The sequence below is a fragment of the Armigeres subalbatus genome, chromosome 3 (genome assembly GCF_024139115.2).
Source record: "Armigeres subalbatus isolate Guangzhou_Male chromosome 3, GZ_Asu_2, whole genome shotgun sequence".
In the NCBI taxonomy this organism is placed as follows: domain Eukaryota; kingdom Metazoa; phylum Arthropoda; class Insecta; order Diptera; family Culicidae; genus Armigeres; species Armigeres subalbatus.
In genome coordinates this window covers 303,225,168-303,240,798 of record NC_085141.1, presented here as the reverse complement: position 1 = coordinate 303,240,798, position 15,631 = coordinate 303,225,168, and the positions used below count along the sequence as shown (strand labels likewise).

At 39.7% G+C, this 15,631-nt stretch overlaps 1 protein-coding gene across 4 annotated transcripts in view; it reads left to right on the top strand.

Annotated features, from left to right (window-relative positions):
- The window catches only part of LOC134225032 (pantothenate kinase 3), a 105,572-nt gene extending 91,015 nt beyond the window's left edge, over positions 1 to 14,557 (top strand). For 3 of the 4 annotated variants that reach the window (XM_062704785.1, XM_062704787.1, XM_062704786.1), the window contains 5 exons: positions 78 to 726; positions 12,701 to 13,172; positions 13,246 to 13,548; positions 13,689 to 13,824; positions 13,891 to 14,557. In XM_062704785.1, the coding sequence (XP_062560769.1) occupies positions 321 to 726; positions 12,701 to 13,172; positions 13,246 to 13,548; positions 13,689 to 13,824; positions 13,891 to 14,091 (1,518 nt within the window). In that variant the 5' untranslated portion in view covers positions 78 to 320 and the 3' untranslated portion in view covers positions 14,092 to 14,557. The remainder of the gene's footprint in view (positions 1 to 77; positions 727 to 12,700; positions 13,173 to 13,245; positions 13,549 to 13,688; positions 13,825 to 13,890) is intronic. The other variant, XM_062704788.1, reaches the window with a different exon arrangement.
- Positions 14,558 to 15,631: the final 1,074 nt, after the last annotated feature.

Below are 15,631 nucleotides of genomic sequence, written 5' to 3'. Positions count from 1 at the left end.
TGCACTGTTAAAATAACCAAAAACCCCTTCGTTTCTTCGTTTGTTCGTATCGTTCTTTCTTCTTTCTCTTGTTCAAGGTGGCGCTGTACGCTGTAATCGAGAAGCGCTTCCGGCCGCGTCCGTTGGACCGCTCCAGACTCCCGACGCCGTCATTCTCGTCATGCCCGCTTTATTCGGACGAGGACGATCTGTTGGACTTGTACTATGATACGGTGTCACCTTCCAGCACAACGCGCATCACAACGAGCTTCTCGACGGGGGTCAGCACTCGGTGGACCTACGCCACATCACAATACTATCGACGGAAGTCAAAGCGCAAAATGTCTCCGCTGTCCAGTCCGAAATCCAAGCCCTATAATTTGTTCCGCATGATAGCATCCAGTTCGGCGTCCTCTTCGACGTCTTCGATATCGTCGGCCACCATCGGTTCGTCGTCCGGTGTTAGTGGCAGCGTTAGTGGCTCATCGCGGTTACAACGGCGCCGCCGCCGAAAAAAGCGAATGCTTCCGGCGAAAGTGGAGAAAACAGCCACGAACCGCGGTAGGACGGCGGCGGGCTGTGAGGAGCAGGTAGATGACAACGACGACGAAGAGGTGAGCGACGTGGGCGTAGAGGAAGATTCCTCCGAAGATGAGGCAGCTGATGAGACTGATAGGCTGACAGGCAGAATCAAGGAACATTCCACTAGTGAGAACATACGAGACAACCAAACGGATGAGCAGCTATGTAAGATTTGTTTTTCATTATCAACATAATGTACTAACTTATCTCCTGTAAAAATGTTACTATTTTAGATTGGTTGTGTATATGTTTATACGTGCTTGAAGTCATAGTAGTTGCTTCAAAAAGTAGTAATTATCAAACGGAAATTTTATTGAACATGCTCTTGTTATTGTAAAAAATGTGTTCTGCACCTCTGAGCAGCGCTAAATCCTGTTCCCGCTTGGGTGATTTTCAAGACTACGTGATCTTCCTGCTTGTGCTTATCAACTTACCCTTTGCTATCGATCATTCCGAATTGTTTATTACCTATTTCGCCAAAGAGCGGTACAGTTTCCACAATATTGTGGAGTGGTTAAAAAGGTTTAAATTGGCACGTGTTCTTGAGATTGACCGCGTTTAACCCTGCGCGTGCAGCGGACAGCCACTCACTGCAAAGTACACTAATGCACTTACTTCGACAGAGTTCAATGCATCATGACCTCTAAAACTATCAACTAAACCCCTGTGCTACGTATTCACTGTCGTACTTAGATAGATTGGCCAGAAATCTAGAATCGACGATCGTCTAGAACCGGTTTGCGGTGTGATAAGACAAACATCGCGCGTTGCGCTGCATGTTTCCTGCCTTTATTGTGCAGTGCACCGTAGATCCTAGCCCTCGAAAACATTCGCAATTTTCACTTCCTCCAAACAAAGGCGTGTACCAACACCAACCAACGACTTTGTTTGTTTGGTCGATGGCTATCAGCTTCAGCGGCATCTTGACGGAAGAAGTGTAAACAGATCGCAAGATCAATCTCATCGCGAAATCTCCGGCTTTGGTCGATGATCGTGCGGTGAAGGAAGGAAGCCTCACACGATGGAACATGTGAGTTTTCAGTTCGCTGATTGGCAGTCGCTGGTCAAATATTGCTTGACGTCCTATGATATTGCCGACGACGAATGAGACCAAACCTGTATAGGTAATAGGATGTAGGTATGTGCCTCAGTGGTGAGGCAAGTCCTTGATCTAACTAACCTGTGCTTGTCAGATTGTGTCGATCGTTCCTGCCGCCGTCAAAAGTTATTTAAGTCGCGTTTTAGAATGTTTGGGAAATATGAATAAATATTACAGATTCGGGGAGGTGATTTGATTGCGTATTCGGAATTGCTTTTGTTTGTTTTTACATTAGTTTCAAAGTCCATACACTTTTCGATGACTTTATTAGTTTTTAAAAGTTAACATTCAAAACAACAATAGATTTTTACAACATATGTATGTGTATTTGAAGAAACTTTAAATTTTTTCCTTAAAATTTCTAATCTAAGATTATTTATAATTATTGAAACTTGGATATTTATGATTGGTTAACGTAGGTCAACTTAACTGAAACGCTATATTTCTGTTAGCAGGAATGTTTTGATCCCAGCTATAGTTACTTCATGTGCGGGTGACTAAAGGAACAATGAATATGCCTTCAAAATGTTATTAGCTTATTTTTTGCGTTTCGGATAAAAATCAAGCGGTTTAAAATGTACAAGCAACACTTTGTACCTATGTGCTTGTTACTTCCATAGCATAGAGATACACCCAACCGGCGGATGTTAGATTTTCCAACAATCTTATATATAAAAATGAAATGGTCTGTGTTCGTATCCGCATAACTCAAAAACGGCTGGATGGATTTTCTTTATTCTTTCAGCAAAAACGTTTATCATAGTTTCCGACGGGTTTATATGATATTTATTCATGCGAAAACCATGAGTAAGGTTGAGTAAATCGTGGAAAACTAAAATAAAGAATCGTATGGAAATTTCACATGGGCAGTTCACAACACGCATTTTCGCCTACTATGCAGGACAACGTCTGCCGGGTCGACTAGTTCTGTATAAGAATCTACCAAAACCTGTATAAGAACTGGGCATATGCGAAATTGCTAAATTCTTATACAAATATTGTACTAGAATCTAACAATTTTGTTAGCTTTTCTTACATTTTTTGTATAAGAATCTAACAATTTCGCATATGCATATGTAGTAACTAGCCTATGATTAAAAGATGTTCCAACAAAGACAATACAATGAATGAAATATTTATTACGTGAGAAAAATAGTTGAAACTTTCGACTTTAGTGTACCGCCACTAAAATGTTCAAGTAAAACTTAATAACTTCCATAACCTTAATCTATTTTATCCATACTATTTTTTATTAACAGATTGTGTTCTCTTCTACAAATAAGATCGTTGTGGAAATATCAGTAGTAGATTGCGATACGGTATGTTACATTCGAGCCTAATTACAAGATTCAAAGTTTCCACAAAATTTCCATAGAAATCGAGTTTTAAGCTTTGTGATAATAGTAGCTCATATTTTTTTCACGAAACTATCATCCAAAATAGCCACCGGATGCACGATAGGGTTATGATGATTCGAGTATTGAGTTGAGATGCTCTTTCAATCATCATGGTAATTTGAAGTAGATAATATTGTTTTGTGACTTTGAAGCTATGTTTTGGGTCATTTCATGTTCAAAATGAACGTCCACATTCCGTTTGATCGTTGGTTGTTCATTCTCGTTCATATTCGCAAGTAGAGAACTCCCGTTTAGACTCCATAGTCGTTCTACAATCATTTCTACCAATTAAAGTCCCCTTTCCAAGAAAAACATCTCCACATTCCACATTTAAGTTTATCAATTGCTTGAGTAAATGTTTGCTGAAGTCGCTCAGTTTCGAAAAAAACGTCGAGTCGAGTCACTGAAAACGACCTTACAGTTGAGGTCGAAATACGTACATATATGTAAAAGTAATACGAGGTGGTGGAATTAAATGGAATTGTGCTAAACTCGTCTTACGACAGAGGGCAAGGAAAAAATGAATTATTTGTCATCTCCTTGGGTTTTCTGGCTCAAACTCGAGCTCTCGTCTGTCCGAACAATACTTGTCCAGTAATTTATTTGGAAGCATACTGTTTGCGCTAGCAACTACAGAATCTACATCCGTCGAAGTTAATCAACTCTCGAACCAACTTTGTCAACCAAAGCTACACCAACAGCGTCCAGCTTCGTATAATACAGGTAGCAAAGCATAGTTGTGTCTTCATTGCATCGTCCGTTATCAGTCTGCGATGATAAGGAGAGCAGAGAGTCGTTTTGTCGGAGTTCATTACCGAGATTATCATCATTGGAAAAACGTCTCTCCAGTACCTTCCCAGGAGAATTTCGGCAGTCGTAACTTAATCACGGTCCGGGACAGATCACGTCCAGTTCACACATACTTTCTTGCAAATGCTAGGCTCAATAGATATTTATTTGGCTTCATGGCTGAAGGCTTGTACTTCTTGAAGAAGCTCTAAATTCACGAAGGCAATTTATTACATTTTTACAACTTACGTTGACGTTGATTTGTAATAGCTTTTTTATCAATCTTCTTTTGACAGGAATTTAAGTGAAACGTACTGGATCGGTTGAAAAGGCTGTGTTACCTCACAAGGTATGGGAGAAATAGTGTTGTTCACTTTTTAAATTTCTAGCATGATTTCAGAGACACGTCAAGGACTCGAAAACAAAATAAAATAGAGTACACTGTAGCTGGTAGTTCGGTGTCGAACTTAATCTTATTTAAAAAAAAACAACTTAATTCACCGAAAAGTGATACTGCCTTTCTCGCATTTAGCCAAGACACCAACCTTATATGGTTCAATAAACCATTTTCTTGATAACTTTTGAACGCAACGGCCGATCGTTACAAAATTCAATAGTGATCTACAAGACTTACCACCCGCCCTTCGAATGCAACTTGTTGCGAGAAAATCGGTTAAGGATTACTATATGAAAAGTTGTCTAATGTTTCACTTAGCTTTTGTGCACACACATACACACACATACACACACATACATACACACGCACAGACAGACATGTGCTCAGTTCGTCGAGCTGAGTCGATTGGTATATAACACTATGCACACTAAGTTTTCCTTTCTTGAGCTCGGCATAATCGGGCACCGCTGTAGCTCAGTAAATTTGAAAACTGCGGCAGAAAATTTTGTTTATTACTGTTTTTCGGCAAAATTTTTACCGTATCTCAGCAACGGAAGCGTCACTTTCACTGAGATCTCGGCATAAATCATGTTTGCTGAAACTCGGCGGTACCCACCTTGGGAAAATAAACAAAAAATGCTGAGATCTCGGCGAAAAAAAAAATAAGTTTTTGGGTCTCCGAGGCTTTTATAAAAAGTTCGTTTTTGGGATAAGATTTTAGCCTTTCGGTACAAGCGCGATTCGCTGGTTAACCCGAGCAGGAGTGACGACCTCGATAACAGAAATTGGTATGATTCAGCCTTGAGGTAAAATACCAAAAAATAATACCAAAAACTTATATGCAGAATACTTGAGGCATATCATGCTTAGGTATTTCAATACCAAACGAATAATAATTGGTTATGCATTTGGTATTGAAATTCAATTTAATAACTGAGTTTGTTATGGCTTAAGTATTGTGCATATTAGTTTTTGGTATTATTCCTTTGGTATTTTACCTCTTATGCAGGGCTAGTTCATAACAGAGTATGGTATCAAATCAATAACAGAATTAAGTATTATTGAGCCAATTTCTCCTGCTCGGGTTGGGCCACGACCTTGAGCCAACTAACGAATTCGACTTTTTGGTTGGGCCAACTGACAGCCATTTGAACACGTGTATTTCGACTTGAACATAACAAATGATGTCCAGTGACGCACAATCCCGTTTTACGAGTTAACATTGAATTTTGACGTACGGTTGCTTTTTAGTTGGGCCATGACCCAACCAGCGGAGGCCCAACTAAAAAGTGGCCCAAGTATTAAAATCCCAACCAGTGAATCACGATAGTACAACTTTGTTGTACGAGAAAAACATCTTAATAAAGATAAAAAAAAGTAGCTGAGAGAAGGAGAGAATCCACTTTTCCGCAGGCCGCCAACTTGTCTGTATAACAATGTTTTACATTTGAAACTTGTGAAGGTTAATTGCACTTACTGCACGCAAAAAAAAAGCGTTCATGAATTCGTGAACTAACGAGTTCACGGCGTATTTTTTCGTGAACAACAGTCACGGATTCGGGAATACAATCACGTTTTCTGGAACGTTCCGGAAATCGTGGCTGGTGTTCCCGAATCCATGAATTAAATCACGGTGTATTTTTGCTGGTTCACGAATTTGTGAACGCTTTTTTTTGCGTGTGTATTGAGCATTCTGACCAATGTGATAAATACGAAGGTATGGTTCCATTTCATCAACACCTTTATTACTAAGTATACGTAAAGGCTATATGATCGCTCCAAAAACAAACTTTTTATAGAACGCCTGGAGACTCATAGTGTTATATTCCAAACGAATAGTGTTATATTCGAACTGACGAATTGAGGTGATGTCTGTGTGTGTGTGCGCACACAGGCACCAAAATTACGCGCAGCTTAGTGCTCATTAAGCACTTCCACAGTTATTAACTGCGAGGTTTGATACTTACGACGATACGACGATGATACTTTTATGCCCAGGGAAGTCGAGATAATTTCTGACCTAGGGCAGGGGATCAGTGCCGTGAAATCTCAATGTCAATCGAATTTTTTGACCCGAATATGATCTTGGCCTACGCTGATATCAATTGAGTACAGAGATCTCAATTGAGTCACCTCTGTATATTCAATTGACAGCAGCAGCCGTATTCATTCGATTGACTTTTGGTGTATATCATGTCACCTCAAAAACTTACAGCAAAACCAAATTTTGGAATGACATATACCACACAGAGAAAAAAAGTTTTTTATTGTTGTAATTGTTGTAATAATATGTAAAAAGTGCTAAACTTTTCAGTCAAACGTAAAATTGATTGATTTGAAAGTTTTTTTATTTCCAGTTCAAAATTCCTATTTCCGCACAGTTGAAATTCTCAAAACAAAATTTGGAAAAAATTCAAACAAACATCAATATTTCACCTGATTTGGCAACATTGGCAGGTAGAAATAATATAACTGGCAACCAACGACTATCTGTCAGTGACAGTTGCGAGAAAAGAATGCAGAAAAAAATTTCCTTTGAACCGGTGAGCAATTTGATTTGAATTTAAACAACTTAAGAATTTTATGAAATAGGGGAAACCGCCAAATGTTGAACGGCTAAAATTCTTGCCTATTGTTGAACGCCCATAAGAAATGCACGTGTGTTCAACAATAGGCGAAGAAATTAGCCGTTCAACATTTGGCAAATTACCCTAATTCCTATATCCAGGAAACACCATTGAAGGGACCAGCTCATATTCATGATGCCCACAATTATGATGATGCTGCTGCGAATACGGTGGCTATATGAAATCGGCGATGGTAGCGGTGACCACTTTCGTAATGGTGATAAGAACGTGCAATTTCAAGTCGAAACGCCGGTAGTAAACGTTGCAACAGAAAGGTGTCGACGGGAGTGACATGACAATGAGAGTGAGAACAATCGTCCAAGATATGGACAATTCATCAATCCGGATGGTCACAGAATGTTTACGGGGTTCAAATGGGAGGCAATACCTTTGTGAAGGCCGTGCTTCAATGATGAGCGCAGCAGCAGTTAATGTATTGTCGCGCTCTTCTAAGGGCAGATGCCCACGTAGCGTTTTTTCAACGCCACATGCACGCAGCGTTGAAATAACGCTTGTGTGCATCGGCGTGGTGACGCTGCGTTACGTCTTTTTGACGCCACGTGCACTCTGCGTTGAAATGACGCTACGTGGGCATCGAGCCTAAAACGTTCAGCTTTTCGCGGCGGTATCGCGCAAGCAAAGATTGCGCAACAGCACGCCCATAAGCTTTTACACAAAAATAATAAATTCTGAATAAATAAGTAAACAATCATTTCGGTGTTTGATTTATTCAAAGAATCACAGTGAATTTGAATGTAAACTACACATTTAGTTTTGAGAGGAAAATGTTAATATGAAGGTAATGTGACCAGACGTCCTGCATTTTTCAACTGCAGACTGCTGCATTTTTTAAATTCGTTTTACAAATGTATTACAAATATTTTTCCAATTTTTTTGGGCTGAAATGCGCAATGTACTTTTTTGGAGAATCCACTTTCAAGCCAGTGACGTAATCCAGATAGGCGTCCCGCGTTTCGCAGGACGCTTGCTGGTCACATTATATGAAGGTAGAATAAACATTTACAGGGTGTCGACTACATGGAAAAACCTGGAAAGTCAGGGAATTTCATTTTGGACCTGGAATGTCAGGGAAAGTCAGAGAATTTTTATTGAAGTCAGGGAAAAAACACGAAACGCAATATACTAAGGACATTTATGACAATGAAAATCTGAACCAATTTAAACGTCGGATCAGAATTAATATAGCGTTTTAGCTGGTCATCAGATTGCATAGCCGATAAACAATAGTCAGAGGCAGTTACAGTCGACAACTACTTCCACTATCAAGCTCGGCATCATCTCCAAACAAGATTCTGTAGGTAATGTTTTAAAAACCATCCAAACCGTCCATTTAATGATGGGCTTATAAAGTCATTTGTCGATCCTCAAGTCCTTAGGAGGTCAAAATAATGATCATGTAGAGAGAATCCACTATATAAAAGCATCATATGGTCTACCTCATATACGTAGGTGGCGATGGTCTCAATTAAACCGTGATTAAACATTACTTGATACTCCATAATCATGATCGGACGCAAGAGGAGAATAATAATGCTGTCCAATGAGCAGCTCGAAGTTATTCCCATCCCTAACATGTCCATTTGTTGACAAATAAGAACGGGACGGAACGCAGGACGGGAACAACTTCGAGTTATTTCGAGCTGCTCATTGGACAGCACTAATGTTGTGGTCAATATTAATGTTTCAGTTCTACATTCGCTGCTTTTGATGTTTATAAACCAATTTTATCAGGAAATAGTCTGGTTGATCTTTGAGAATTTTGTCCAGAAATTACTTCAGATTTCTCACTGAAACATAAAAAATCCCAAAGGATTTAAAAAAAGCTGTCACAATAGTTTTTTTTTCAAAAGCTATTCGGCTGTGCAGTCCAAGAACTCGGTCAAAACGATAATTTTATGTTCGTCCCTACGTTTCGGCACTGATTAGTACCATCTTACTCCGTAAGTATACTTGAGAGTCAATAGAGGTTTCTCGATGTTCACGAAAATACCTAATTCATAAGATTTCTTAACGGCATTAGAAGGATTTCTAGAAGCTTTCACGACTGTTTGGAAAAAGTTCAAAAGTCGTGTCAAAAGATACAAGATTTCATACAAATTTCCATACAGATAATGAAAACTTTAGCGATTTGAAGCTATTCGTCAGTAGTCTTGGAGGTCTATTGCGACTCCAGGGAGCCCGTAAGAATTCCCAATGGTGGATGAAGGCACCAGAAAACTTATAACATTAATTGGAGCCAATTTCGGAAAGATGTGAATTATGAAAATCTTTCAGGAGTTCTGCGCAGTTACTTGAATCTTTGTGAACGACCAGAATTACCTATACTAGAATATCGTAAATCCTTAATGTTTCAAGGACTCACATATGCAGAGATTTTCATACGTTTCTAGGAATTGAAAAAACATTTTTCATATCTGGAATTTTTCAAAAAATGGTCTGGGAAAGTCAGGGAATTTTATTTTCAAATTTGAGTCGACACCCTGATTTATATAGTCGAGTCAAGTACGAGACACTGAAGACGGCCTTACTGTTGAGGTCGAAATACGTATCTGTCAAGATACAATTAAGTGGTGGAATTCAATGGGATTGAATAAACTCGTCTTATGACAAGTGACCCTGATTTAGTTTTGAGGGGAAAATGTTATTTTGAAAAGTCAACTGTTGCCAAAGTTCTCACCGAAGTGACATTTCTGCAATCGTAGATTTAACAATCACCCTGATGATTCAATGGTTCAATAAGTTCGAATACAATATTTCATCGTTGTATGGGTGCGAACCTATCAGCAACTATGCAATATGGTTTACCTTTATTGGGTTCCTGGTCATTGCGGAATCAAAGGAATTGAGAAAGCTGATCAGTTGGCGAAAATTGGGTCTAAGCTACTGCAGCTTTCCAAAAAAGATTTAAGCACGTATACTGTTTTGATGACAGGACACTGCCCTTGTAAATATCACGTGAAGCTCATTGGTAAACTTCATGAAGACAAATGTCGTTTCTGTAATCTAGAGAGTGAAAGCTCTGAATACCTGTTTTGAAAATGTGTTGCAAATGTGTCCGATATCTCGAAAAGGGTCTCATGAAACCATGTGAAATCTGGTCTTCTCCCCCCAGTCAAGTGGTACATTTCATTAGAAATATATTACCTGATTGGAATAAGTGCCTACAATAATGATGGTAGTAACTCAACTAATAGTAAATATCCATTATTTGTTTTTTTTTTGGCATATATAAAAAGAGGATACACCACAATAGATCAAATCATTGGTCGCAGTGGTATCAGTGGTATCAAAAAAATGGATGCGAACCATGTGCATTCTATGTATTGGTATTGGTGTCAGCTTCAGCCTTATATAGGCTAACCGATACGCATGGTGTTGACTTATTGTCAATTGTTTTCCGCGCACAATGAAGGAGTACCTCGAGGTCGTAGTAAAGTTGTTTGCAAGAGGTGAGCGATCCGGTGACATATTCCGGCGTTTGAATTCTCACGGGATAAAGCGGAATCTCATCTATACCACCATCCGTCGGTACCGGGAGACGAGATCGGCCAAGGACCGTGTTCGGCAAGGACACCAGCAGCCATTAAGGTGATGAGAGAGCGGGTTCGACGTGGACATCGGGACATCGGGATCTGGGATATAACCCGTACAAGAAATAAAAGGTTTACGGAGTAATGGAGGCTACAACGAAGAAGAGGCGGGACAGAGCCAAACTGATACTTTCGCGGCACGCAGGTCTGGAGTTCGTGTTTTCTGATGAGAAACTCTTTGTCTTACAACAGCCGCATAATGTCCAAAATGATCGGTTATGGGTGCCAACGTTGGCCAGCATCCCCCTACCCCACATAAACATCCCGCGGTTGCAGAGCGCCGAATCGCTCACACGGCGATTATAGTCTTTGTCTTGTCTTTGTGGCCTCCCAGCTCCCCGGACCTTAATCCCCGGGACTTTAATGAATGGTCATACATGCTGGTCAAGCAGAGCGAACATAAAGTGAACACTATGGACCAGTTTAAGAAGCTTATTTCCAAGATCTGGGACGAGATGCCGATGGATCAGGTGCATACCGCGTGCTATTCATTTGAGAAACGTCTCAAACTCATCACACAGCACATAGGAGGGGTGCTCCCAGCTAATATGTCGTAAAAATTCACAATAGACATTGCTTAAAAAATTTAATCAGAAAAGAGTATCTTGTATTTTTATTTTTTCAACACATTTAAAGTGTATTCGAACTTATTGAACACCCTGTAATACTTTCTACTGAAAATCATTAACTATATTTTTCTTAATTTTACCAACGATTTTTTCTGTGTGTATAATAGGCACAAACATCAATTCAACATCAATAATACGCATATTTAATTATTGATAAGAAATATGTTTTCTCTTTCCGATCACCAGTCATTCGCATGACCTTCATGAATCTTGAATTTGAATTTGAATTTGTGCGAATGCCGTTCGAGTTCAGGAATGCGCCCGCGACATTTCAACGACTTATGGATTCTGTGCTACGTAAGCATGTTGGAGTAAGATGTTTCGTCTATATGGACGACATCATTATTTTCTCTAGCTCACTGGAAGAACACATTAAGGATATACTAAAAGTATTGACCACATTGCACTATGGTCCAGAATACAGATATTTGTGGAGAGATGCATTTTACACCAAAACTATTTTTTTAGAAAACAATGTTGTTCTATAATGTTGTTCGAAATAATAAGGCCATCATTATGGTGCTATCAAAAAAATAGGGTGGCCCATTATATAAAAAAATAAATAAAATATATTTTTTTATTTTACGGAATGCTGGCATGTAGTTCTACAACGTTGTAGCCCAGCTCATTTAAAAAAAAATTGCTGGAAAAAACCTTTTTCTGAAGCTCTCAAGCTGGCTGATTTAGAGCAATTCATTACCAAATTTTCAAAACGACTTATCTGCTTTTGTGAACAAAGATTCAAATGTTGGTTTTTCGAATCCAATCATCAATACGTTGGCGAATGCTTCTGTAGTCTGATGATGGTGTTGGCTTGCGTGGGAGTGGGAGTGCCAACCTCACTAACTGTGCCCAATTCTGACACCACTTAGGGCAGGAAATACCTTCACAGACTTTAAAAAACTGTTTATTTCAGTAAACACTAACTTTGTTTACTACACTACTACATGCATTGATGAAAAAGAGGCCGAGCCACGCTGTTGCTGGCAGTTTCATAATATAAAATGGCTAACTCGGCGATTGTTCCGGCACCTTCGGCATACACGTAGCGTAATACACCGTACGATTCGCTAACGCTGGAAGTTTTCTTATTCTGGAATGTATCTTTAGTCTTTACATTTTTTTTTAAATTTAATCGCTATTCTATTAATTTTGGCAATACAGCAACAGTTCGCTAACTGGGCGCCTTTTAACTGGACTGTATTTTAACTGGGCGTTCGTTAACTGGGCCAAAGCCCAGTTAAAAAGCAGTTATCCGTCAAAAAACAACAACAAAGACTCGGTGACGAGGGGATTCTGAATGGTATATTCTTTATGCTTCATGTAAAACACGATCACAACAATGCATCGCGAATTCCCTCGTTAGCCCAGTTAAAAGCGGCGTTCGTTAACTGGGCTGGTGTTTTAGCCCAGTTAGCGAACGGTTGCTGTATGTACAATTTACGTATTTTCTATTATATTTTTATATTCGGATATCAATCAACAAGTCTTTTTCAAAAGTTTGAATAAATCGAGCATTTTTTTATTTTGAAACTTAAAACTTATCGAAACCGAATGCTTACAACACAAATTCTCACTATCTCCTTTCAGCGATGCCATGGTTCGGCATGGACATTGGCGGCACCCTAACGAAGTTGGTCTACTTCGAACCGAAGGACATCACACCGGGCGAGCTGGACCAGGAGGCGAAAATCCTGCGCAACATTCGGCGGTACCTGACGAAGCACTCGTCCTACGGCCGTTCCGGCCACCGGGATATTCACCTGCAGATGGACGACGTGGAGATACGGAGCCGACGCGGTTCGCTGCATTTCATTCGGTTTCCCACGGCCGAGATGGAAAAGTTTCTGGCCCTGGCCAAGAAGAAAGGCATGGCCCAGCTGGTGACGACGGTTTGTGCGACAGGAGGCGGGGCATTCAAGTTCGAAGAAACTTTCAAGGAAGAGGTCAACATGAAGCTGGCCAAATTCGACGAACTGGACGCTCTGATCAAGGGCATACTGTTCACCGAGACGCACAATCTATGCGAGTGTTACTACTGGGAGAATGCTAGTGATATTAGGTTGGGTTCAATTTAATGTTGTTGCTTGAACCACAGAATTAAAGTTTTTTTTCTCTGCTTCCTCCTTTTTCAGTATAAGTTCAAAGAAGAAGTTCGACTTCAGTCAACCCTATCCGTTCATTTTGGTCAATGTCGGTTCGGGTGTGTCGGTGCTAGCGGTCCGAGGACCGGACAACTACAAACGCATTTCCGGTACTAGTTTGGGTGGTGGAACATTCCTGGGGCTGTGCTGCCTGCTGACGGGATGCACAACGTTCGAGGAAGCGATACAGCTGGCCACGAAGGGTGATCACACGAAGGTGGACAAACTGGTCAAGGACATCTACGGTGGGGACTATGAGCGGTTTGGTCTGCCCGGCGATCTAGTGGCTGCCAGGTGAGATTTTTTTTTAGATAATACTCTTGGAAGTGCGTCATTTGTAAATGTATTATTATTATTATCTTGACAACGTAAAAATGACGAATTGTAGTAAAAAGTGTATGTGTACGTATTGATTATAGACGCCTTTTTTATAGCTTCGGGCAGATGAACCTTGCCGAACGAAGAGAAAGTGTTTCGAGAGAAGACCTCGCCAATGCTACTCTCGTTACGATTACCAACAATATCGGTTCGATCGCCAGGATGTGCGCCAGTAATGAGAAAATCGATAGGGTACGCATACTGTACCTTACTTGAAGCAACTACGTAGTTACCAGTTGTATTATTTAAATCTTGCAGGTGGTTTTCGTTGGAAATTTCCTGCGAGTGAATCCCATTTCGATGAAGTTGCTCGCATACGCCATGGACTATTGGTCAAAGGGGATGCTCAAGGCCTTATTTTTGGAACACGAAGGCTATTTCGGTGCTATCGGCTGCTTGTTGCAGTTTAACGGCGAACTCAATGCGCACGTTGACAACGAAGGCGACCTGCTAACCTAGGAATGAATAGAAAAAAAATATGCAGAGAGGTAAGGTTAATAACGCATGTATGAACTAACGAATTCGTCGTCACAAAAATAATAAAAGCGGAAACCAAAACACAAAAGACACACCATATTTCCACCAATAGGATTCAATAGCAGGCATACCACAGAAAAATAAATCAAACATAAATCTATATACTAGGTTTACAAACATAATATTTCCGCGATGCGCGTCGATAGGGATAAGGATAGGATAATTGTAAGAGAACGTTTTTAGGGTTAGCTGGCAGAATAGTGAGAATCGAAATGTAGAATTGTTAAAACGGTAATTTAGGCAACGTTCGTTTTTAATTGTGGATTAGTCTGGAACTGTTTTCAACAGTTCGAACTTGTTAGTGCTTTTAGGATCATTTTTGATCCAACATACACCTGGAAAAGAACGGTAACTGTCTGTGCAAAACGAGATAAAGAATTGAAAATAACTGACTTTTCTAAAATGGAACCAATCTTCGAAAATCCTGGAAATAATAAACCATAATAGGAGCAGCCGTATGGATGGACTAATACTGATAAAAGGAAAAAGTGATACATTAGTGCATTGGGATAACAAAGAACGCAGATTTTAAATTGCTCATATAGGCTAATTTCTGTCCACTGGTTTTAATTAGATTCAAGGATGTTATCGATCATTTAGTAATTCGCGTTCGATCATTTAGTAGTTTGTCAATAACTCATTCCAAAAACTGAGATTCATAATGTGTTGTATGTTGGACTTCTAGTGTGAAGGATTTTCTGCAACATTGCCTTATGGTTCGTTGTTTGAATTCCACTAGTAACGAAGTTATAGCTATAGTTAAAGTAACTTAGACTAAATGATAACCAAATTCCAATCATTTAGTTTAAGTTACTGCAACTAGCGCTACAACTCCGTTAATAGTTGAATTCTAACAGCGAACCATTAGGCAGAGTTGTAGAAAAACCTTCGCACTTGAAGTCCACCATACAACACATTTTGAAATTCAGTTTCTGGAATAAGTTATTGACAAACTACTAAATGATCGAACGCGATTTACTAAATGATCGATAACATCCTTAGATTTCATGCGTTTGGTGTCCTTTTTTTAGATTCTATTTTTTTTCAGGGAGGTTTGCTTATAGTTACCAATCAGAGCGAAGCGACCGTTTATATGCCGGTCGGTGCCAAATAAGCTACTATTGAATCATAGAAACACAATCTTCTTTCCTAATTAGAAATGGTTTCTACGTATAGGAACCAAATTATAGAATATGATGAATTCTGGGGAATGGTTTTCGGGGGAATTGTTCATACTGGTTTTATGTAAAATGTTATAGAATCAAGAAGCATTTTTCTCAGCTTTTCTCTAGGCTAGGTGAAAATCTTGGCAATCGAGTATTTATTTTGTAACCATACCAGTGTTGCAGAGCATTTATTTTACTTGGATCTCTCGTTCAGCCAACACTCCTTCTCGAGTGGTCCAGATTTCACTCCGGAATTCGTTCGGTGAATGGCCAACTTCCTCTTTTGTAGTGGTTTG